General features: G+C 39.2%; 2 protein-coding genes across 2 annotated transcripts in view; both read left to right on the plus strand.

Moving 5' to 3' along the window:
- edc4 (enhancer of mRNA decapping 4) overlaps positions 1–8247 on the plus strand; it is a 32458-nt gene extending 24211 nt beyond the window's left edge. Inside the window, exons 27-30 of the mRNA XM_088339661.1 lie at positions 1151–1337; positions 2421–2640; positions 3938–4101; positions 7332–8247. Coding sequence (XP_088195787.1) covers positions 1151–1337; positions 2421–2640; positions 3938–4101; positions 7332–7515 — 755 coding nt within the window. The 3' untranslated portion in view covers positions 7516–8247. The remainder of the gene's footprint in view (positions 1–1150; positions 1338–2420; positions 2641–3937; positions 4102–7331) is intronic.
- A 10759-nt stretch (positions 8248–19006) lies between these two features.
- The window catches only part of nrn1la (neuritin 1-like a), a 153948-nt gene continuing 149276 nt past the window's right edge, over positions 19007–23678 (plus strand). The window contains exon 1 of the mRNA XM_088339662.1: positions 19007–19195. Within this exon, the coding sequence (XP_088195788.1) occupies positions 19153–19195 (43 nt within the window). The 5' untranslated portion in view covers positions 19007–19152. The remainder of the gene's footprint in view (positions 19196–23678) is intronic.

Below are 23678 nucleotides of genomic sequence, written 5' to 3' on the forward strand. Positions count from 1 at the left end.
GAAGAGCCCATGAGGCTTCACTATTTTTTTGCCTTGAGTCAATTGTCCCATTACTTTTGGTCCCTTTAAAGAGAACTGTCCATACCATGGAGCTATAGTTCGTAAAACTTTGCTCCAATACTCTCAAATGCCAGTCTGCGCTTTGAGGTCAATTTGATTTCATGTTTGTAACGAGAACATTTTCGGCAACAGCAACAAATGACAAAATCTGTCACTGTTTCAATATCAATGAGCCTATGTTTGATTCTTAAATACAAACATACTTGATTACTAACACAATTACAGACCAGTACGTACTTGCATACTTAATTGCTGCACCTTTAAATGGGTTTTTACATTTTTTTGTTACAACTTAACGTGGAAATAACGAAAACATTTGTCACTGCAACTTTCTCCATGCTATGGCTATCCGCTATTGTTACCGGTTGTTTTGAGGCCGATATTTGACCAAACGTATTGCGGTGGTGTCAAGTACATTTCAGGTTGTCCTTCTACACACCAACCAACTACTTTAAAACTTAAGGGAAGTTTCTTCAATGTGCAGTGAAATAACATTTATTGCCCATTAATAGGGACTTCTAAAAACCAATAGACAACCCTTAACAATATTTATGGTTTACAATCTAGCACATAAACCTGACTGTAATTTTGTGTTTCGCAACTTTAACTTTATTGCTACCCTGTTGGGAGCCAAGGACAGGTTTGTTGGCCTGGAATTTATTTGAAATTGATGGCTAGTTATTTATTTCCTGTTCAATTAAGAAACATTTATATCTTTGGAGACCATGTCTCACAAGATAAAGCAGGGTTTCCAGTAACAGGAGGGTCCACTTTTAGTATCCTGTGCAATTAGAGTAGCAACAACATTGAAGATTTAATTTTGGGGTCCTTGGGCATGTCACACAAACTTCAATTTCTTGGTATTGTGCTAATAATTTGTCAAACCTAGTTTTGCATATTCACTGACACAAATGTATGACTGGAATGAGAACTATTATACATATGGGGAAAATACTGCAGTCCTCAGTTTCACGGCCCTGTACTTTATTTACTCTAATACTTGCATGTTGCAAAGGTCCAGGCATCTATTGGTTTGTTTATTTTCTCGTATTAAGATAGTGTTGTTCTTATCATTCATTTTGCTCTGTAGACTTACAGCAGCTTGAAGTTCACGCAAAAAACAGAAAGCAGAAAGATCAGGAAACACGAGACCCAATGATTGACCAACTGCAACATATGATGGACAGCTTCCAGGTCTCCACCGATCAACTGGCCAATAACATCACAGCGAACATCCGGGCTGATATCCAACATCAGATCCAGATGATGGTGGGGAAGTAAGTGTCGAAGTCACCAATCATTTGTCAGTGTGAACCTCTCTTTTTTTTTGGCAAGCTTAGATACTGTGATCTGAAAGTGCTGAATAAACTCAATTTTATAAGCGATATTCAACCAATTGTAAGTTAAAAGCAATCACTTTGGCAGTAAGAAGGAAACCGTAACCATGGTCTAACTTAACAAATAGTGAGAAGTTGGAGGCGCCAGGCAGGAAGAATTGTATTCATGTAATGCAAAACGGGGGGATTGATGTTTGTTCATTTAATATTGGTTATGTACTCACGACATTTTTATTTTTTCGCCCACAAATCAAGTCCTTATTTTATATATCCGAATTGAACAACAGTGAAGATTATCGGTCAAAAACACTTGTTCTCTTTCTAGATCATCGGAGTATTTGTCAGGTCGCTGGAAGTTCCTTTAATCCTCAAACTATGATAAGTGAAAGCAATTTGGTCCGTTACCGCGTCAGCCACCAATAACGAGCAAAAAAAACAAAAAACGTCTGTTTTGCAATCTGGCCCCATTCTCCGCAGTATGATTGTCCTGCCGTTGTCATCTCAAAATGGGGCTGACATTCTACCCTCATTCTCTTTTTCTTTTGGCGTAGTAGCAAATATGTGCTCGTTTTCATAATTGCTCCAATAGTATCCATCTTTATCGGTCACATTGTACAGAAACACTTGACATAAACAACTAACAGCAGAGCTGAAATTGGCGTCAGGCATGCCGTTGAACGACGCTGTTATGCAGAAGGCGTTGACGCTAAATTCCCTATGTGTGCACCAGGCTTAACCCTGCAGCTTAATCTGGTTTGACTTTAAAAGACGAATTGAGTTTCATTTTTAAATTTGAACATGCGGCTTTAACCTTGTGCAGTTGTTGTTGTTTTTTTGCCCTTTCGTAATATGTTGGACCTTATGATGAATCCTAATGACAATTAAATTAATTTAAAATTGTGTTTATTTGGTTCTCAGGTACATAAAAACTAAGTTACCCGCTTAATTAAGTAATGCAAATGCAGTGACATGCATCCAGAGAATTAAATGTCCTCTCTATCCTCAACCATCGCCCCTCCCCAGTTTGCAGGAATCAATTCTTAATCATGTACAGCGAATTGTAAAAGGTGAGGTCAGTCTGGCGATGAAGGAGCAGCAGGCGGTGGTTACCACTAGTATAATGCAGGCAATGAGGTCTGCAGCAGGAACCCCTGTCCCGACAGGACATCTGGACTACCAGACGCAGCAAGCAAACATCTTGCAGCTCCTTCAGCAGGGTCAACTCAACCAGGCTTTCCAACAGGTAATGATCAACATTCACATTGAGTAATACCAACTCATTGTAAAGGACCAAGTGCGTGATTGTACTTTGGTTATTTGGTTGTTTTAAATTGATATGTCATGAGGTTTGCGTGGCCGGATCTACTGAGCGGTGATCATTTTTCTTGATAACCAATCACAACACAACCTTTATTGAAAACTGATAATGACAAACCCAACTAAATTGCCATTTATTTTAAGGATTGTCTGTCTGTGACCAATTGCAATATGGTATGTTCGATTTCATTAAAAAAATGAATGCAATATTATTATTGGTTGTCAATATTGTTATTTCATTGATAAAGCTCTTCCACTACTTTTAATGTATGCCAAATGATTTATTTAAATCAAGTAGTATGACGGACAAGCAAATTGGTGCTCATGTGGAAAAGATTTACATTTTACACAAACATTTCACAAATGCAACCATAAGATTGAGATACGTCTAAGAGTTAAAATTATTTGCCCATTCGTTTTTTTGTACATGTTTACCATTGTAAAATTTTCATTAATGCATAAAATAGAACATGAATATACATCCTTTTCATGTTAAAAAAAAAACAGTTGTACCTATTTTAGCGATATAACAAAATACAGTCAAGTCTAAGTGTAGTTTTATAGTTTATCATTTATGTTGCATAAAAAGTTGAAAGGCCGTGGTAAAGTCACAGATTTGTTTGAATGTTTAACATCTGCATTTTAGTTGAATCAATCACTGACTTATAAGAGATTGCACACTCTGTCATTAAACTACAAGAAAAACATAACAGACCACAGGATAAACTCTCCTTGCACACTAGTTTGTTTTATGTTTTATTGCTAATGAATTCAGTAAAAAAATCGTTTTCGGGCCTCCATTAAAAGGAAAATGGACATTTCTGGGATTCAGAACTTTGAAAAAGAAAACGGTCTCGCCAAAAAGGTATACACACTTTAACTTTATATAGCCCAAATACTTTTTTGCATTTTAGATTTGAGTCTGGTGTAAGAATGCCAGATAAATGGCTTATGTTCCCACAAAAAAAATGAGCTGAAAATATTCGGGTAATCTGAAAGTAAAGCTGAAGTGCAAAGAGTTCCACATACGGATCCCCCAACACGTTTTTTGTACAAGCGTAGTAAGCCCATTATCCGTCATCTTCCTTATAAAAGCACAACTAAAACAGAAAAAAATGGTCTATTGACTATTTAATGTCAAATTGTGTACACGTTTCTTCAAACACAGAACTAACTTTGTCTGAATGAATTTTAACTAGTTTTACTTTTTTGACTTCTGCTAGGCTCTGTCCGCGTCTGATTTGAACTTGGTCTTATACGTGTGCGATACTATCGACCCGCAACAAGTCTTTGGACAGCAGCCGTGCCCTCTCAGCCAGCCTGTGCTGTTGTCACTCATCCAACAGCTGTCATCCAACCTCAACACTCGCTCTGAGCTCAAAATCAGGTGGGGAACAAAAAAAATCAACAATTTTTTACTTTGAATCATAGAAAATCAGTTGAAGAAGCTTGCGTTGGAGTTTTAGAGTGAATAAAAATCAGCAAAAACACAATTTCATCTTTTGGGTGAAAGGAAATGTCACCACATCTTTTCTGTTTAATAATTATATGTTTTTGATTCACACTTTTTTCCCCCCAAATGTATTTTTCCTTAAAAATGAACCTCTCAAAATGTTATTTTTACAGGTGAGATGGGACATAATATAGTAAAAATGATATCCGTATGTTGAAATGATTTGTCTTTATTGGCATTGATATCAACATTGTACCTGTAGCGCCGATGTGATATCTGTATCAATGACTGCACAATATTGGGTATTGTAATTGGCATCAGTTTAAAAAATGTGGGATAGATAAACATCCTTAATTCTATTTCTTAAAATAAATATCGGTGCAACTCAGAAATGAAATTAAAAATTTAAGAAAATGAGAAGACACGTATCGATCAGGTGCATTTTAAAAGTAAAATCAGGAAGCTAGATCCGATAAATGTGAGCCCTTATAAACTATTGAATCATAAATGCATTCGTTTTAAGCAATAACAAAGCAAACACGTTGCATCTACAAAGCATTGTAAATCAGACAGCAGTTAAATGCAAAAAAGGTTTATCACATTAGACTAAAAGTAACTAGTGTTGTTCTGACGCTGTATTCTATTAAGGTACCGTACCTGCCAGTAAACAAGCCCAATCCCCAATAGGAGTTTTAAGTTTAATTAAATGTAATACTTATGTCAGTGATTTATTAAATAAAAGTATTAAGTATCAGCTTCTTCTATGGTTTACAGGAGGTTTTTGTAATGCACAGCTTTTGAGCTACCGTTAGGGCCCGTGTCCACCAAATTTAATTTCTTGCAATAGCAGCCCATGTTTCTGCGCTCTATGAAAATTGTCAACAGTGTGATGAAGCGTTTGGCAGGTTTTCATCGCCTAATGCTCTTGGTTAAACCTTTTTTTTTATGGTCGCAGGGAGTTAAAAATGTTCAACTTGGGGAAAAAAACCACGCTCTTCACAAACACACCATGGCGTTAGGGATCAATGAATGAGTGGTCTGTAACCTTTTCTATACCGATTTGGTTTGGAGTCCCACTATTCTCATGGTCTGCCTCGATAATATTAGTAATAAAAACAATGATAATGGGCCTAAATCCTCTGTTTAATCCCTAGATCGCTAGGGTTCTTGATGACAATGAAACAGGATTTCTATTTAATCTCATAGCACTATTTTTACTCGCAGTGCCACGTTTGTACATTTTTATGGCTATACTCTGAACTAAAATGCTCCATTACCTTATACAATTTGTGGTGATGAGATGAATTCTAACCTATTTTACTCTTTCATCTAAAATCCTATTGGCCTAGTGATTAGGATTCTGCGCTCTCACTGCCGTGATCCAGGATTCATTCAGGTTGCATCGAATGCTGAGCTAATGAAGTTAACGATGTGTTGAATGATCAATTATTGCTCAATTGTGGTGATATTGCATTCCGAGTCTTTTATGAGCGCCTTTTGCGTGAAAATGTGGTAACCAAAATAGATAAATGATAACAAGTGAAGATGAGGGGGCCTCTCCAGTCTGCCTTTTTCAGCATGCTTTGATTGGGTCTGCTGGGTGTCCCCTGTCTCTTTATCGCTTTTTTCGACTGTGTTGAAGTCCTCTCGCTCTACTACTATTCCTGTGAAATGATTGGCTGGTCCTCGTCACCTTCTTCGTCTCCTGAATGTCTGTCTGGTACTCACACTTTCATTGTGTTAGCGCCCCCATTTTCCCCTATGTTAGGTTGGTGTGGTTATGGTTTAAATTATTGACTTTTATGAAACATTTTATGACCATAGTTATCATTATCAGACCTTGGTGATATACTACTGAAAACTTTTAGTCTAATGTGCACCCAAACGTTGAATGAATGAATTCAATTCAAGTCAAGTCAAGTCATGTTTATTTGTATAGCCCTTAATCACAGAGTCTCAAAGGGCTACACAGAGCACAGATTAATGCAAACCACAGACTATTATGATACCATCCCTTGATCTAAAACCTACATGAGGGTAAATAATACACAAATACACAGATATTGTCAACATAAAAGTACACAGTCCAAAATTCACAGCCAGCAAAATGATCAGAAAATGATACCGGTACTTAAGGTTTGATGCAGACCTGCAGAGTCCGGGTCGCGTTGAAAGTAATCCAAGGAAAAAAGTGTATATCTCCAAAGGTAAGGGTGGGAAAAATATATATCCACTATTGTCCGCCGCGTCTACAAACAGGTCTCACGTTTACTCCACTTCCCGTCAGCCCCCGTTGTTTTCGCCCCTTCTTTTTGATTTGCCCGTTCAAAACATATCAGAATAAGTGTCTGAAATAAATAAGTTACAAAAATATACATTTGCAAATACATATTACACATGGTTACACATATTTACAAAGAAAGACTGTACACCGAGAGAGTTTTCAAAGCTTTAATAATTATAGTATAACTTTCTTCCCAAACGGTGCCTGTGACAGGGCAGTTAATGGTAGCATCACGCTCACAACACAGTAAACGGGTCTGTTAAAAAAACATACCGTCCTCATCTTCCTCCTTAGAATTGAAGCCATCAAAGTCGTCTTCCTCAGTGTCAGAAAGAAACTTTGTCATATAGACGTCGTCCCACGCTCCCTTATTCCAAAACACGCTAGCAACACGCTCGCTCCTCCTTTATCGGACTGCTCGATTGCTTTTAGCTTGAAAGCTGCGTCATGTGCCTTTCTTTTTGCATTTTGCATGATGAGGTGATGTTTACGCTAATTTAATTTATGCACAAGCCAAGAAGTTGCAGTCTTCCCCGGCGCATATATTCCACCGGTCTAAATCTTACCTTTTGTACTCGAGCGCCGCTGGCGGCCGTTAGAGAAATTACATAAGTTGGCCGCATCACTGAATAAGCCGCAGGGTTGAACGTTTGGGGGAAAAGTACCGGATTATAGTCCGGAATTTACGGTATTTATATTTTAAGGTGGTGTTTGCTACCCTCAGACGCCATTTCCTAGCTTAAAGTCATTATAAAGTCATGAGCTTATTCCTCAAGTATTAATGAACATTTTTTATTTTTTTTATTTTCTCATCTTTAAAATTTTTTTATGATCAGTGCCTCAAGTTAATCAATGTATTTGTCTCGGCCCCAACGTGCAGCTATTTGGAGGACGCGTTGATGAACCTAGACCACGGGGATCCTCGCACAAGAGATCACATGGCTTCTGTTCTGAGCCAGGTCAGACCAAAGCTCTTCGCGTTCATTCAGCAAGACCCTCACAGCCCTCTCACCAAAAGAGCACGACGCCTCATGATGATGCTCCAAGGACTCGTCAACCACTAGTTGATTTCAGTTTTCTGACCCAGTAATATGGAGCCTTCTTTCTTTTATTTTCATGCCTCCAGGAATGTAGACACTTGATTCCTTTGTTATTCAAGAACAGCTTCGGACCATTGACTTTTGATTTTTTTTCAGTGAAAAAGACACTTCATTTTATTACTTCTGCACCTAGGAGACAGAGGGTGAAAATGGTTTAACTTAAGTGCTGTCGCGGAGGAAGAACAGAGTTGGTTGTTGCTGGGCCTGAAGAGGACACGACTTTTCAAGGTTACTTTGACTATTTCTTTCACCTGGTGAAAAATTATTCACGTTATTGCCGTCCAGAAAAACTACCGGTAAATGGTGTTACTTTTAACCTCGAGGTTTTCTCCTTCATCTTTCTTTTCTATTTTTATGGGAAAATATGTTGGTTTTGTTTATCTAAGCTTGTTTAGATCTATGAAATAAGTAACAAGGCACTACAAATCTGTTACTGATATTTTATCAGAATAGTTGTGTTTGAAAACTGGATGTGCAGTTCCTTATGTGGGCTTTAGGAGGCAGCCCAGGATTGAAGTGCGTTTACTCATCGTTGCCCATTCTGCGTTTTGGGCACTACTATCGGTTGAGTTCTTTTTTTCTCACGGACTTTTGTGTACAATTGATTATCCAAGTTTGCTGAGTGGTCACTGTTGACAGTACGTTTCTTTTTTTCGTTGTTTCTGTTGAGAATTAAAATTTGGAGTTGTCTAACAAGTGCCTTACAACATTTCATCATGTTTCCATGGACATTTCATCCTGTTTTAGCCTTTTAGAAAGCTGTATCAGTATAGCAGTCCCATCACTTTAGGGCACAGGTGTCAAACAGGCGGGCTGCGGGCCAGATCAGGCCCGCTAAGAGATCGAATCCGCCCCGCGAGACAACACTCAGAAGCGCAAGAGAAAAACAAGCTACAGGTTGAAATATGTCAACTTGGATGTTGCCAAACCCAGGTGCCTCTCACAAAGACACTGTACTTGTATTTATTTCTCTCTTCTTTTCTCTCATTTCATTTCTCCCGCTCTCTTTTCCACCCCTTTTCTCCTACTCTCTGTCTCTGTCTCTTTCACTCTCTGTGTCTCTCTTTTTCTCTTCCTTTGTTGCTCTTTGTCTCTTTCTCTGTTTCTTTGTAACTTCTTTTTCCTTTTCTCTCTTTTCTCTTTCTCTCTTTCTACCCTCCGCGCTTTTTTTCTCTTTTCTCTCCTGTCTTTCTATTTCTCTTTGGATTTCTTTCTTCCTCTCCCTTTTTTCCCCCTCTCACGACTTTTTATCCCTTGTTTCTGACGCTCTCTCCCTCTCTCTTTTTCTTTCTTTGTCCCGCCCTCTTTCCTTTTCCCTCCCTCTTTCTCTTATTTCTTTATTTCCTTTTTTCTTTCTCTTTAATCTACTAGTCCGGCCCCCGACAGAATGTTTGTTCTATCGTGTGGCCCCTGTGTTAAAATGAGTTTGACAGCCCTGCTTTAGAGTCTAAAGTTTAGACATTAGCATGTCATCAAGAGACTGTTTATGGTGATTGCCAAATCAGACCCAATAAGCGCATCCAAGAACAACGTATTTTTTAAGTTTAAACAATAGTCACCACCAATGTCACTTGGACGCTAGAAAAACACAAACATTCTCTTTTTTTATGCGTCTCAATTTTTTTTGACTCCTACTTGGAACATCACCGAAGCTTGTGTGTTTTAAGTCTTTTAGGTAGCTGCTCAGATATTTTAGTTGGTTTCATTTTAGATGTTTAGAATAAAAAAAAAGACTTGTTTTGATATATTGTGGCATGTGAACTTGGTTTAAGTAGCCTCTGCACCTGTTCTTTGATGCCTGTATTACAAAGTGGAGCTTTTCTTTTTTTCTTTTTTTACCTGATATGTGAGGGGTGTGTTTTATGGACTGGTAAGAACCCGTGATGGGTGAAATTTGTAAAGTATAAGCTTTTTATTTCTTAAACAATTATACAATTAAATGCTTTATTACACAAAGAGAAAATCCTCTTTACAGGTTCAAACATTAACAAATATAAGTACTTTATAAACATGTATCTTTCAAATAACTGGGAAAATTCCACAAGCATGAGTTGGTTTAATGGAGGCACCTACCGTATTTTCCGCACTATAATGCGCACTGGGTTATAGGGCGCACCCCAAAAAAATAGTTTTTGGTCCTATTTTTTCCATACATAAGGCGCACCGGATAATAAGGCGCTACAATGGAAACGTCGACAAAACAGTCAGATAGTTCAGTCAACCTTATTACACCCTTAACATTTCTAAAGCTTGCAAAGAAGCAAATGCGTGTTTCAGACATGTACAGAAACTGTCTGTACGATGTCACCAATCACTCAAATGCGAATATCATTCGGAAGGTTAAAGTCTTGGGATTCAAGAACTGCCAAACATTTCTTAGTTTCCATTTTATTTTTTGCTGGCAACTGTGTGGACAGCGAAGTAAGAATTTTATTGTGCAGGGAAACGGGGTTCTTTACTGTGCATATGACAATAAACACTTTGAATTGAATTTAGTTTAAAAATAGACTCATTACAGAAACATCAAGATCGTTCTAAAACAAGATACCGGGAAAATATAAAGCCGCATAGCTCACCTAAGTTCTCTTGCAGCCATCACGTTCAATAATGATAAGTAACCATGCTCTTCTTACAACCGTGAGTGTAGTAAATCCAGGAGAGTAAAATATTTACAAATACAGAATAGTAAAAAATGTTTTCTCTATGCCGTAGTGCAACCCAACGTGTGATTCACATTCATCTTTTTCGGCCAATTGCAGGCTTTGTTTCGCCCTTTTAGCCTATGCGAGCCTGTAAATGATAAAAAGGATCCGCCCCCTTTACCTCCGAATAACTTTAGCCAATAGTGACTGATTCAAATGATGATTGACACATTAGTTAGGAAATGAAACGCCGGTATATAAATCCCAGCATACACCGCGGACGACTTCGCCTTCGGGGGAAAATCTAGTCGGCGGCTGCTTGCCTTAGTTGCAAGACTTTGCGACTTAATACTGATCCATACATAAGGCGCACTGTATTGTAAGGCGCATGGTCAGCTTCTGAAAAAAATAAAGGCTTGTAGGTGCGCCTTATAGTGAGGAAAATACGGTGTATTTTTTTTTTTTTTTGCAAATTGTAACTATAGTAAATCCCAATTTTCCGATCAAACTGGAACATTTTATCATCTCTAGTCAAGTTTCAAAAGAGATTTTGCAATGTAGAATCTTCCTCATAAAGCCATAAAAAAAAGCTACCTCGATGTGTATATATTTTTAAAGAAATGTGTCAATGTGGGCGAGAAATCCCATAACAAAGAAAATTGCAGTTGTATTTCCCCAAGAAGACACAACAAGAAGTGGTGCCCCGACGACCCAGGCTGATAATAGATCTCTGAACAGTTTATATCAGGCATGTGAAACTCAGTTTGGCTCTAGGGCAGGATCTGGACTGCTTTCAGGCAGGCCAGATCAGTGAAAGAATGTATTCCTAATTTTTAGCTTTGTTTTTCAGTATTATGCTTTATCATTCGGCCTACACTAAATGCCTAAACATGTATTCACTACCAATGAATTTATTTCAACAGTGGAGTGAATTCAGTATTACACCTGAACCTATTCGCCAATGCTATACAAACTCTAGACTGCCTTCTAGTGACCGGAAAGAGCATCTGGTTTGCAGTTATTGAAAAAAAATCTCAACTTTTGAAAGTAATGACCTTAAGACGCATTTCTTTTATTTAAAAAAAGTATATCCAAAGGGCCAGTTTATATGCTATCTATTGTGGCGATAGTTTTTACACCCCGGATTGAGACCGGGTCGAATTAATTTTTGGCATGGAGAGGGATGGACGCAGGCTGTACTTGCCCAAGACACCCCACAGGAAATGGTGCTCCCTAAACCCTAGTGGTTAAGGGAACCAACCCAACTGCAACATATTTAATCAGTTGTGGCCATTTTTCCTCAATCCAATGACAAAACGTTTTTCATCTCAAATCTCAAAGCACTCACCATGTAACCTACCTCTTACAGTTATTTGCCAGTATTCCATGAGTTATTACCCGAGGTGATAATGTATCTAGACGTCCATCAAGCGCTCTTATGGTTAGATTTCTTTGCTTAAACTATTACATTCCCAAAATGATTCAGGATTTTATTTTGTGTGCGTTCTGTTGAAAGTGCCACGTGCAATTAAAGCCAGACCTCAAGAGTTCTAGCTTATTTCATGGGCACAGAGAAAGCTAACTTACAGGTTTCCCCGTATTACATGCTTTTCATCCATCCATCCATTATCTGCACCGCTTATCCTCAGTAGAGTCGCGGGGATGATGGAGCCCATCCCAGCTGTCTTCGGGCAGGGGACACCCTGAACTGGTTGCTAGCCAATCGCAGGGAACACAGGGACAGACAATTCGAACCGGCCAATTGACCTGACATACATGTTTTTGGAACGTGGGAGAAAACCCACGCAAGCATGGGGAGAACATGCAAACTCCACACAGGAGATTTGATCTCATGACCTCAGAACTGTCGCACACTCGCTAACCACTGCTTTTCAAACGTTTCAAATTGTCCACGCTGTATAACAATTTTTGCACAGGAAAACCGGTAAAACACACACTTTGGAGTAACTTGTTACGAAGAAACTCGTTCCTGGAATGAAATGACTTGTCGGTAACAAGTACTTTAACAGGTTATTGATGAAATATTGTAACTACCGTATTTTCCGCACTATAAGGCACACCGGGTTGTAGGGCGCACCCCGAAAAAATAGTTTTTGGTCCTATTTTTGACATACATAAGGCGCACCGGATTATAAGGCGCTACAATTGGAACGTCGACAAAACAGTCAGATAGTTCAGTCAAACTTATTACCCCCTTAACATTCCCAAAGTTTGCAAATACGTGTCGAGAACACGTGCGGATGCGGTGTCGGTACGATGTCGCTCAAATGCATCGTTCCATCATTCGGAAGGTTAAAGTCTTGGGATTCAAGAAATGCCAACCATTCCTTAGTTTCTATTTTCTTTTTTGCTCGCAACTTTACTGTGCATATGACAATAAACACTTGGAATTGAGTATAATTTAAAAATAGACACTCCGTTCCATCCATTATCTGCACCGCTTATCACAGAAACATTGAGTTCAGTCTGAAACAAGATACAGGGATAATATAGCCGGAGTAGCTCACCGAAGTCGTTGTGTTCATAATAATGTGCAGCCAATGTCCTCTTATATCCGTGAGTTTAGTAAATCCAGGAGAGTAAAATATTTACAAATACAGAATAGTAAAAAATGCTTTCTGTATGCCGTCAACCACGTGCTATACACATTCATCTTTTTTGGCCAATTGCAGGCTTTGTTTTGCCGTCAAGCCAATGCCAGCCTGTAAATGATAAAAAGGATCCGCCCCCTTGACCTCCGAATAACTTTAGCCAATAGTGATCGATTCAAATGATGATTGACACAGTGGTAGGCCAATGAAACGCCGGTAAATAAATCCCAGCATACACCGCGGACTACTTGGCCTTCGGGGGAAAATCTAGTCGGCGGCTGCAAGTTAGTTGGAAGACTTTACGACTTAATGTTGATCCATAAATAAGGCGCGCTGTATTATAAGGCGCATGGTCAACTTTTGAAAAAAATAAAGGCTCTTGGGTGCGCCTTATAGTGCGGAAAATACGGTACATTGTTCATACAGCATGGTGCGTTACTCAGCTACTAAAAGCAGAACAAGTATAAGAATGCAATATGTTCATTGATGGTTCCTTTTCCACTAAACTAGGAATACATGACACTCATGCCAGCAAAACAACATTATGGTAAGGCTGGGAATTTTATATTGCTACCTACAAAATCCAACTGAATACATGTTAGTGGTGAGTACAAGAGCACTGTCGTTCCTCCTAATGTCTATTCTGTTATAAAAGCTGTATTTACAACTATAAAATCAAACACGGAATTCAGGTCAATTTATATGCACATGTATTTCATGTGTCACTAATGGTGAATGGTAGGCAGCGTGTGGGGAAGGGGGCGTGGCCTATACAGTAACGATGAAAGCAAACGTGAATAAGGAGCCTACGGTGCTGAATTTTTGTCTTATTTGTAAAATATTTTTTGCAATTATTCATGCCCGGAGAAAAATTATATTGGACATTACCCAAAAATTAAAAAGACAAAATGCATATGGATTGCCTCAACCTTTGTTTGCAAGCTCTCAAGATTGCACAAAGCAAGAAATATGGAGGGTTTCACTGCTTCCACTCGTTGGTGTACACATTTTCTTCCGTTCTGTTAATCCATTTTTGCACCGCTTATCCTCAGTAGGGTCGCGGGGGTGCTGGAGTCCATCCCAGCTATCTGTGGGCAGGGGACACCCTGAACCGGTTTGCCAGCCAATCGCAGGGCACACAGAGACAGATAATTCACTCACTCGTTTACACCTAAGGGGAATTTGAACTAGTCAAATGACCTGTTTTTGGAATATGCGAGGAAACCAGAGTGCCCGGAGGAACATGCAAACTCCGCTCAGGAAGGCTGGTTTATTATTGCTAATAAGGACAATTGCAGGTGACTGGGCCAAATCTCTGCACAGTACCCTACTGGAAGCTAAAAATGACAGAGGAAAATAGGAAGCGCGGTGCAAAGCCAGGTGGGATTTGTATTGAGGTAACACCGCAAATTTACATAAACACTTAAAAAGGTCACCCTACAGATAGCAACGATTTGCAACCTTAAATGTAAACATGTTACTGTTCTTGCACTAAAACCTGTAAATCTGTTGCCACTATAGCAACAGAGCCAATGAGAGACAACACTTTATCTCTGAGTCCATATTCAAAATATTGTACAATGGTATGTAATTTAGTTTTTTACTTGACATTGTTAGACAGTATTTGTACTATCGTTAGATGGCTGTCGTTTTAGTTTGACTCTTGCCTTTCGTTCTTTTATTTTTATTCTATTTTAGACTTCCAGGTTTGTAATGTTGTTATTTAACTCATTCACTGTTATACGTTCTTTGTCAAATTGAGAGTCGGTGCCATAGAAATTTCGTCATTTTGACAAATTTTTAAAGGCCTTTAGAAAATGTTTTGTAGCTGTATAAGCATAGGACATTATCAAAAGGAAGCTGTTTCTAGCTCCTACCGTTGTTTAAAAAACAACAATTAAAACAAGGTTAAGTTGCTGGACTCCTGAGAAAAACGACTTTTTTTGAAAAGATGCATTTCAAGCAGAACTTTCACTTCTGTGATTTTTGTTGTTGTTGCATTTCTGATATCTTAAATATTGAAACAATGCTTTCCATAGACACAACGGCACGTTGCTTGCAAAATAAAACTTCATTGCAAGAACACTGAAATGATAGATGAATGATGCATAAACTTTGCGAGACTTTTTCAGCGGTGAGGTGATCACATGCTTTTGGCCACTATGGCGACCGCGAGCATGCACGAAACGTCATCCCTCTCTGAGCAAACGATGCCGATTGGACTTTGTCATCTTTTTTTTTTGGAAAAAAAATAAGCTGTGTTGAAGAATTAACTGCCTATTACTATTTGTCCATATCTTGCGACTCTCACCACACTGCTTTACTGTGCTATACTCGCCATATACAAGAAGCAACTCTAGGAAGTTGGGCTTCCTTGATGTGTGGACAAAAATCAGATCAAAGCTACTACTCATGCCATCTAATGGTTATTATTCATCACACTAAAATCAGTAAAATTAATATGTACAAATGAGCAGCGTCTAACCCTTTACAATATGATTTATGCTTATATTTATAAATAATATATATATATGTAGTTTCATGATTTAGCATGGGCAGCACGGCGGCGCAGTGGTTAGCGCTTGTGCGGCACAGTTCATGTGATGGGAACCTGTTGTGGTTTCAAATCCAGCTCCAGACTTCCTGTGCGGAGTTTGTATGTTCTCCCTGTGTTTGCGTGGGTTTCTTCCGGGCACCCCGGTTTCCCCCCATTTCAGGTGAATTGGCCGGTCCAAATTGTCCCTAGGTGTGAATGAGCGAATGAGTTGTTTATCCCTGTGTGCCCTGCGATTGGCTGGCAACCAGTTCAGCGTGTCCCCTGCCCACTGCCCAGAGATGGCTGGGATGGGCTCCAGTCCCCCGCGACCCTAATGAGGATAAGCGGTACGGCTAATGAGATGAGATGATTTAGCATTTAGAGACAATTCTTCTGAAAACGTTTTGATACGGTATGGCATTGAATGAGTTAATAAAAAAACAAAAACATTTTAGTGCTTAAAATCTTTGCGTTGTGTTTATCATAATTAAAAGCTAATCCATAGAGGGAAGGGTTCAATTATTATATGATCATGACATTTTTGACAAAAACTGTTAGTATCGCAACGGTTTTTGACTGATACTATCATGCATTTACTTCAAGGGTGTCCAAACCTTTCAGAAATCGGGCCAGATTTGGTAAGCTAAGAATATGTGAGGGCTGACTATTTAGCCTGGCGTCCTTTGATCAGTTTTTCATAAACTCACCCTCCGTGGAAGGTTTGCAGTGCTTGGCGATCAACGTGGCGACCTCGTAGCTCGCCTTTGAAGCATTTTCATTTGAGTTGAATGATCTCGTGAAAAAGCGAAGCTGTGCCGTGAAAACAGCTTCCGGTTGCTTCACCTTTTCACAGCGCTCGTTTTCAGGTAGCTTGTCATAGTCTGCATGTTTCGACTGGGTGTGCCGTTTAATATTTTACTCTTTGAAAATGGTCACATTCTCTTTGCATATTAGGCAGACGCAGTCGTTCCGGATTTCAGTTAAAAAATACTCCAATTTCCTCTTGTCCTGCATGTGTCGGCACTCACAGTCAACTTTCATTTTTTTATTTACAGTCGCCATGTTGGAACTGGGGTGGGTTAAAATGCCATAATTCAGTGAAGTTTTTTTTGGGTACACATATTTTTGATACTGTTGTCAACATTACTTGTGGGCCACATATTATTAACTTTATGAAAGAGGCCTTTTGTCACGACCAGAACAGAAGGAGGACCCAGATGCATAACGTTACTCACAAGTTTATTGAAATATAGAGGCAGGACAGCGCCAGCGATCCGGGAAGAAAGTCGCTCATGGGATCAGAGCGTGTTCTGAATGCGGAAGTGGGTCTTCCGGAGCGGGAGATCGGAGCGTAGTTAGACGGGAAAACGGGTCAGGACGGGAGATCAGAATGTGGTCGGGGTAAAAAAAACGGGTCGTTAGCTTGGACGTGAGATCAAAACGCGGTTTGGGTCAAAAAACGGGTCGTAGCAGGAGACAAATGGGGAAATCAGGAACGAACGAGTGGAAAACGGGTGACAAAAACGGGACCGACCTGAGCCAGTGTCAAAAATGCTTGCCTTGTGAAAACAGAGGTTCACTGATGGACTGACCACAGGCAAGTGGAAGGACTGAGCTTAAATAGGATGGGGAACCAATCAGGTAACCAGCAGCAGCTGGCGCCAAACGAGCGGGCACAGGTGAGTGTAATAAGTAATCACATACCTGTCAACCTCCACGGCTCCATGCCCTTACAAAGTGATGTATTTTCCCTTACAAAATACAAAATAATCTTACACCATATTTTTTTTAAACATGTTTATTTATGTAGTTTAACATGTTATTTTGCACATGTGTTTCGTTGTATCATATATATTGTTAATTAACATTTTGTTGTGAGATGCTGAGTTGCTCGACATGAATGAGGTTTATTATAAAAAAAGTTTAGAAATTAAGTCGCTTGGACGTTCGCCGTAGAAGGAAAAAATACATTTTCTTATTCAAATTATGAATTCATTTTCTGCTTTAAATTATTGTTAGTAATACAATGACTAAAGGGATAACCACAAACCTGTTTTTTTTCATTTTCTCCTTTTATACTTCCTTTTTTTCTTAACTTCTTTATACAACATCATAATTCGTAATATAATGCATCAAAGCAAGTGAGCCGTTTGAGAGCCGGCTCTCTTTAATGAGTTGAGCCGAAAAAGCCGGTTCTCTAAAAAGAGACGGACTTCCTTTCACTACACAACTACCACGGAATGATGCATGATGGGAAATCCCCAGGCGGCAGATGCATGCGCACAGTAGCATCAAACCGCTCGCTTTGTTTGCAACGGAAAAAAACAATACCAAGATAGAGGCTACCGCGGCGAACTCGTTTGACTTGATTGATTTGCCGTTTCGTGATAGTCGGGATGGTACCCATAATTGACAATTTTGCGTTTATTCGTACAGATTTTCTTGTACGTCGTACACATCTTAAAATGCATAATAAACGTACTTTGTAAAACAAAAACGTACAGGTTGACAGGTACGTAATCATGACACCTTTGGCCAGTAAAAATGTGACCAAGGCCTTAACTAGCCCCCAGACTACCAGTTCTTACAATTTTTTCACAAAATATCCATTTCTTTTTATTTCGTGACATATTTTGTTGCATAATATTAACATTTTTGGGGGCTTATTGAGTCGGTTGTAAGATACAGAACTGTACTTTATTACATTTTTTACTGGAAGTACAATGTTGGCAACAAGATTCACTTGATATCATTGGAAATTATTTGAATGCGACACAAACTTTTTCTTCTTTTTCCGTGTTTTTTTCTACTTTTTTTTTTAATTTCTTTAAAAAAATCTCATTGTGTTTATTTTTTCCGAGCGGTTACTTTTTTCTTTTTGTTCTCTATTTACTTTTTTCCTACATTTCTTTCTTTCTGGCTTTTTTTCTAAATTTTTCCTTCTTTTTTTCTCTTCCTTTTTTCTCAGCTTTTCACTACTTTTTCATTTTGGTATTTTTGTTCTTTTTTGTTCTATTCCCCCCTTCCTTTAGGTCATTTTGTGCATAATTTTACATAATATCTGGTCATGTTGGGATTGAAACATAAATATTTTGTTTGTTTGTTTGTACATGATTCAAATTGAATCGTTTCTTCCGGCGCCGTCACGAATGGCAGCCACTCCAGCAGCTCCCGTGTTATTTTCGATTGTTCTCGATTGTTTGTTCTCAGCTCAGGGATGCTGCTGGAAATGTGAATTTCCCTTCGGGGATGAACAAAGTATCTATCTATCTATCTATCTATCTAAAGAAGCAAAAACAACCTGAAGAGCCGTTTAGGACCCGAAAGAGCCGGTTCCTTTTAGAGAGCCGAGCCGAAGAAGCCGGTTCTCTACTAACTTTACTCAACTTAGTTCTACTTTGACTCAACTTCAAAATACCACATTTAGGACACAACGTCAGGGGAATCCGTGTATTTTTACCTTCATGCACTAACTTTGACTTAAGTCACTTCTTAATTAGTAATTTTGAGCCCTCATTTTCGTGCGCCGGCTAGATTTTCCTGTGCGCTGAGAATGTGCGAGCAGTGCGCAATTGCGCACGCGCGCAGCTTAGAGGGAACACTGCACCCCTGTCCTAGACTCTCCTCCCTCTCTGGTGCGCGTTGCGTGTGCAGTCGGAGGAGCGTCCTTTGCATCCTCCCTCACTCTGGACTGAATTCAGCGCTGCGCCAAACGGGAAAGGAACATCTTGCATCTCCACTCGACTTGAATCTTCGACAAAAAAAGGCGACAGGAATCTTCAGCTCTGGTCGCGGGACACGTTTCCACACCATGAACCCGACGTGCTTCTTCGTGCCTGTTGCTTTCCTTCTCCGTAAGTAATCCAAATAAGCTTTTACAAGTTCAATGTGCTCGATAAGTCAGCCCTTGTGCGGTGATTTTGGAGAAAAAGTGCGCATCCTTCTATGCACTTTGCAACTTGTGAGCAGGGTTGGGTAGGGTTACTTTAACTGGATTACTTTTAATGACTTTTGGATTACTCCAATACCAAACATGCTAATAAAAGACAAAATTAACTAAATATGAATAAAATGATAACTCACAGCACGTGGTAAGCTTTCTCTCCTGGCTTTGATTTATTTGATCACCGAACATAAAATGCGACAATGAATCCAAACAGCTTGCCAACATCATTTTTGCCGTTCCAAGTCTTCCGTTACTCCTCAAGCCTGCACAAAATGTAGTCATTTTATTCATATTTAGTTTCTTTTGTCTTTTATTAGCATATTTGGTATTGGAGTAATCCAAAAGTCATTGAAAGTAATCCAGTTAAAGTAACCCTACCCAACCCTGCTTGTGAGCGATTATGCCACTTTTGTCATCTTTCTACATTTGTTTGACGTTGCACGGATCCCTCGTGTACTCACCTCGTTGCGTGTGCCGTGGAAAGACTCAAAAAACCTGCGTGGAATTTTTGATCATTTCCCTCCGGACTGTCGGTTTACTACAAATCAGACGCAACAAAGTTGGTGGAAACATTTTAGTTCAACTTTAATCGGGGAATGAGTTTGCTTCACTTCGCACTGCATGTACAGCAGGGTTGGGTAGGATTACTTTAACTGGATTACTTTCAATGACTTTTGGATTACTCGAATACCAAATATGCTCATAAAAGACAAAAGAAACTAAACATGAATAAAATGATGACTCACAAAACGTGGTAAGCTTTCTCTCCTGGCTTTGATCTCTTTGATCTCCGGCAAAACGAACATAAAATGCGACAAAAACAAAATGAAAATAAATCCAAACAGCTTCCCAACATCATTTTTGCCGTTCCATGTATTCCGTTACTCCCCAAGCGTGCACAAAATGTTGTAATTTTATTCATATTTACCGTATTTTCCACACTATAAGGCGCACCGTGTTATAAGGCGCACCTTCAATGAATGATATATTTTAAAACTGTTTCCATACATAAGGCGCACCGCATTATAAGGCGCTATAAGTGCATGCTGGTTTAAGATCAGGTAATTGTGCAATTTTGTAATTGTAATCCTGTGCAGTTTTTCGAGACATTTTTGTGATTAAGGGCCATATAAATAAATGGGACTTGACTTGACTTGGCTACAGTAGAGGATGTAGTTACGTTATTCAACCATTAGATGGTGCCGCGCTAAAGGGAATGTCAACAAAACAGTCAGGTAGGTCAGTCAAACTTTATTAATAGATAACAAACAAGCTTTCCACAACTCCATTCACTCCCAAAATGAATAAACAGCTGTTTTATTATTTTCTCTGAGGTAAAGCATCTTTAACATCTTTGGACAACAGCAAGGCATAACATTTTACTTTTCCTCCATTTAGTCAACACACAAAAAAACGTCTGATACTGTTATGGTAAATTAAACGTTAATGCAATCGCAATATAGTGACACTCGTAATGTGCAAAAACAATAACAAGTGCAAAACAATAACAATAAAGCAATAACATAATAACTGTAAAATGTAAAACGTAAACAGCTCATCCTCATGCTTCTTCCACTTCCGCAACATCGATTCATTAATGTTAAACTCTCTTGCTGTTTCTCTATTTCCGTGTTCTACTGCGTGACTGATCGCCTTGAGTTTAAGCTCTGCGGTGTAAGCGTGTCTCTTAATAAGAGCCATTTCAGGGTCTTTATACAAACACACAAATAAAAGAGAATCGTTGTTTAATATTTCCCAGTATGCACAGCGCAATTCTTTTACGCGAAAAATGGAGACCTTGCAATTCAATATTGATCCATATATAAGGCGCACCGGATTATAAGGCGCATAGTCAGCTTTTAAAAAAAAAAAAATCAGATTTTATGTGCGCCTTTTAGTGCGGAAATTACGGTAGTTTCTTTTGTCTTTTATTAGCATATTTGGTATTGGAGTAATCCAAAAGTAAATGAAAGTAATCCAGTTAAAGTAACTTTACCCAACCCTGATGTACAGTAATCCCCCGTTTTCCGGGAGTCCAAATCCGCGAAATCCATGTATTTATATGGTTACAGAACACTCTTTTTTACGTGGTGTTGGGAATTAATATCAAACTGTACCGTTGACCAAATTGTTCGAATTAGTTATCTGACGGGCAGCACGGCGACGCAGTGGTTAGCGCGTGTGCGGCACAGTTCTGAGGTCATGAGATCGAACCTCCTGTGTGGAGTTTGCATGTTCTCCCCGTGCTTGCAATTGCTTAAAAATAATTTTCAATACCTGAATAGATTTTGTTTTTTGTCCAAGAAGCCCATGAACTGAAATGTATTTATTTGAATTTCTAAAATAACAACTTATCATGTTATTACAATGTTATTACCAGGTTAATTAATACAAATAGGCTTGAACAGACTCAGTTAACCACCAAAAACATTTTACTCGTAAATCACTATGACCCGGCACCGGTGAGCTATTTTTAGAACAGGTCTGTGCACCTCGACTGTCGTTAGGGGGCACGTTAGAGACCTCTGTCCCAGAGTTTGTTGGAAATGCAGTTAACACTTGGTGTGTTTAAAAAAAGTCAAGTTATGTTTATTCGTATAGGCCTTAATCACAAGGAGTCTAAAAGGGCTGCACGGACTATTATTGCACCATCCCCTGATCTAAAACCTACATGAGGGCTAGGAAAAACTCAAAAACCTCAACATGAGGAAAATGAAGGTTCTTAATGTGCTCTTTAACTTGAGCTAGAACAGAGTATATTTTGTCTGAAAGAGTGAGTTTTGTTTTAGCTTAATAATTATACTACGTCGTTAAAATGGGAGTACTTTTTTGTAGGATTACAAGGAACTACCTGACCTTGGTTTCCTCCAATTGTTTTTCAAAGTTACATTGTTTGTTTTTATTAAAGAAAATATAGTTAGAATAGATTAGAATAGAATATACCTTTCTTGTCATTGTTACAAAAAGGGTTGAACATATTGTGACTACGAAATTGGGCGTGGCACTCCAGTTTCACATTTGACAGTGAGGATAAAAGAAAACAAAGAAAATAAAGGAGCAAAGAAGATAAGGTTATAATTTACACAATATAAAGCAGGGGTGTCAAACTCATTTTAACTCAGGGGCCACGCGATAGAACAAACAATCTGTTGGGGGCCGGACTAGTAGATTAAAGAGAAAGAAAAAGAGATAAAGAAATAAGAAAAAGAGGGAGGGAAAATGAGAGAGGGCGGGACAAAGAGAGAGAGAGTGTGAGAAACAAAAGATAAAAAGTCGTGAGAGAGGGGAAATGAAAGGGTGAGGAAGAAAAAAATCCAAAGAGAAATTGAAAGACAGAAGGAGAGAAATGACAAAAGAAAGGGCGAAGGGTAGGAAGAGAGAAAGAGAAAACGAAAAAGAGAAGTTAGTGCAAAATAAGTTAAAAAGACACAGAGAGACAAAGAGACAAAGAGCAACAAAGGAAGAGAAAGATAGATACACAGAGAGTGAAAGAGACAGAGACAGAGAGTGGGAGAAAGGGGGTGAAAAACAGAGAGAGTGAGACAGAGAGAGAGAGAGAGACAAATACAAGAGCAGTGTCTTTGTGAGAGGCACCTGGCATTGGCAACATCCAAGTAGACATATTTCAACCTGCAGCTTGTTTATCTCTTGCGCTTCTCTGAGTGTTGCCTCGCGGACCGGATTCAATCCCTTAGCGGGCCTGATCTGGCCCGCGGGCCGCCCGTTTGACACCTGTGATATAAAGGAACAAAGACGATAAAGGTTATAATTTCCACAATATTTACACAAGAAATGTGGGCATGTAGGATGTTACATACAGTTTTGGGATCGTATTAGTGCAATATGCGTTAAAAATGGAAAACTGGATTTATTATGTTTATTTTGTCTTCATTAACTTATTCGGGATCGGAGTCATCCAAAAGTAATCAAGTTAAATTACTGCAGTATTATAGTTTTCGGATTACGTTACCGATTACATTTTTCAACGGGTGACTAGTGACTGTATTGGATTACAGTGTACATTTTCAAAGTAATCCTCCCAAACTGGTCTGTATTGTGCGCTGGTGATCACCAGTTGCTGTTGTCCGTTATCTGTACCGCTTATCCTCAGTAGGGTCGCGGGGGTGTTGGAGCCCATCCCAGCTTTCTTCGGGCAGTGGGCAGGGGACACCCTGAACTTGTTGCCAGTCAATCGCAGGGCACACAGGGACAAACAACTCATTCGCGCATTCACTCCAAGGGACAATTTGGACCGGCCGATTAACCTGACCAGCATGTTTTTGGAATGTGGGAGGAGACCGGAGTGCTTGGAGGAAACCCACATAAGCACGGGGAGAACATGCAAACTCCACACAGTAGGTTCATTCTCATGACCTCAGAACTGTGTCGCA

This window comes from Urocampus carinirostris, chromosome 7 (assembly GCF_059441175.1).
Source record: "Urocampus carinirostris isolate Australia breed hairy pipefish chromosome 7, RoL_Ucar_1.0, whole genome shotgun sequence".
Taxonomy (NCBI): domain Eukaryota; kingdom Metazoa; phylum Chordata; class Actinopteri; order Syngnathiformes; family Syngnathidae; genus Urocampus; species Urocampus carinirostris.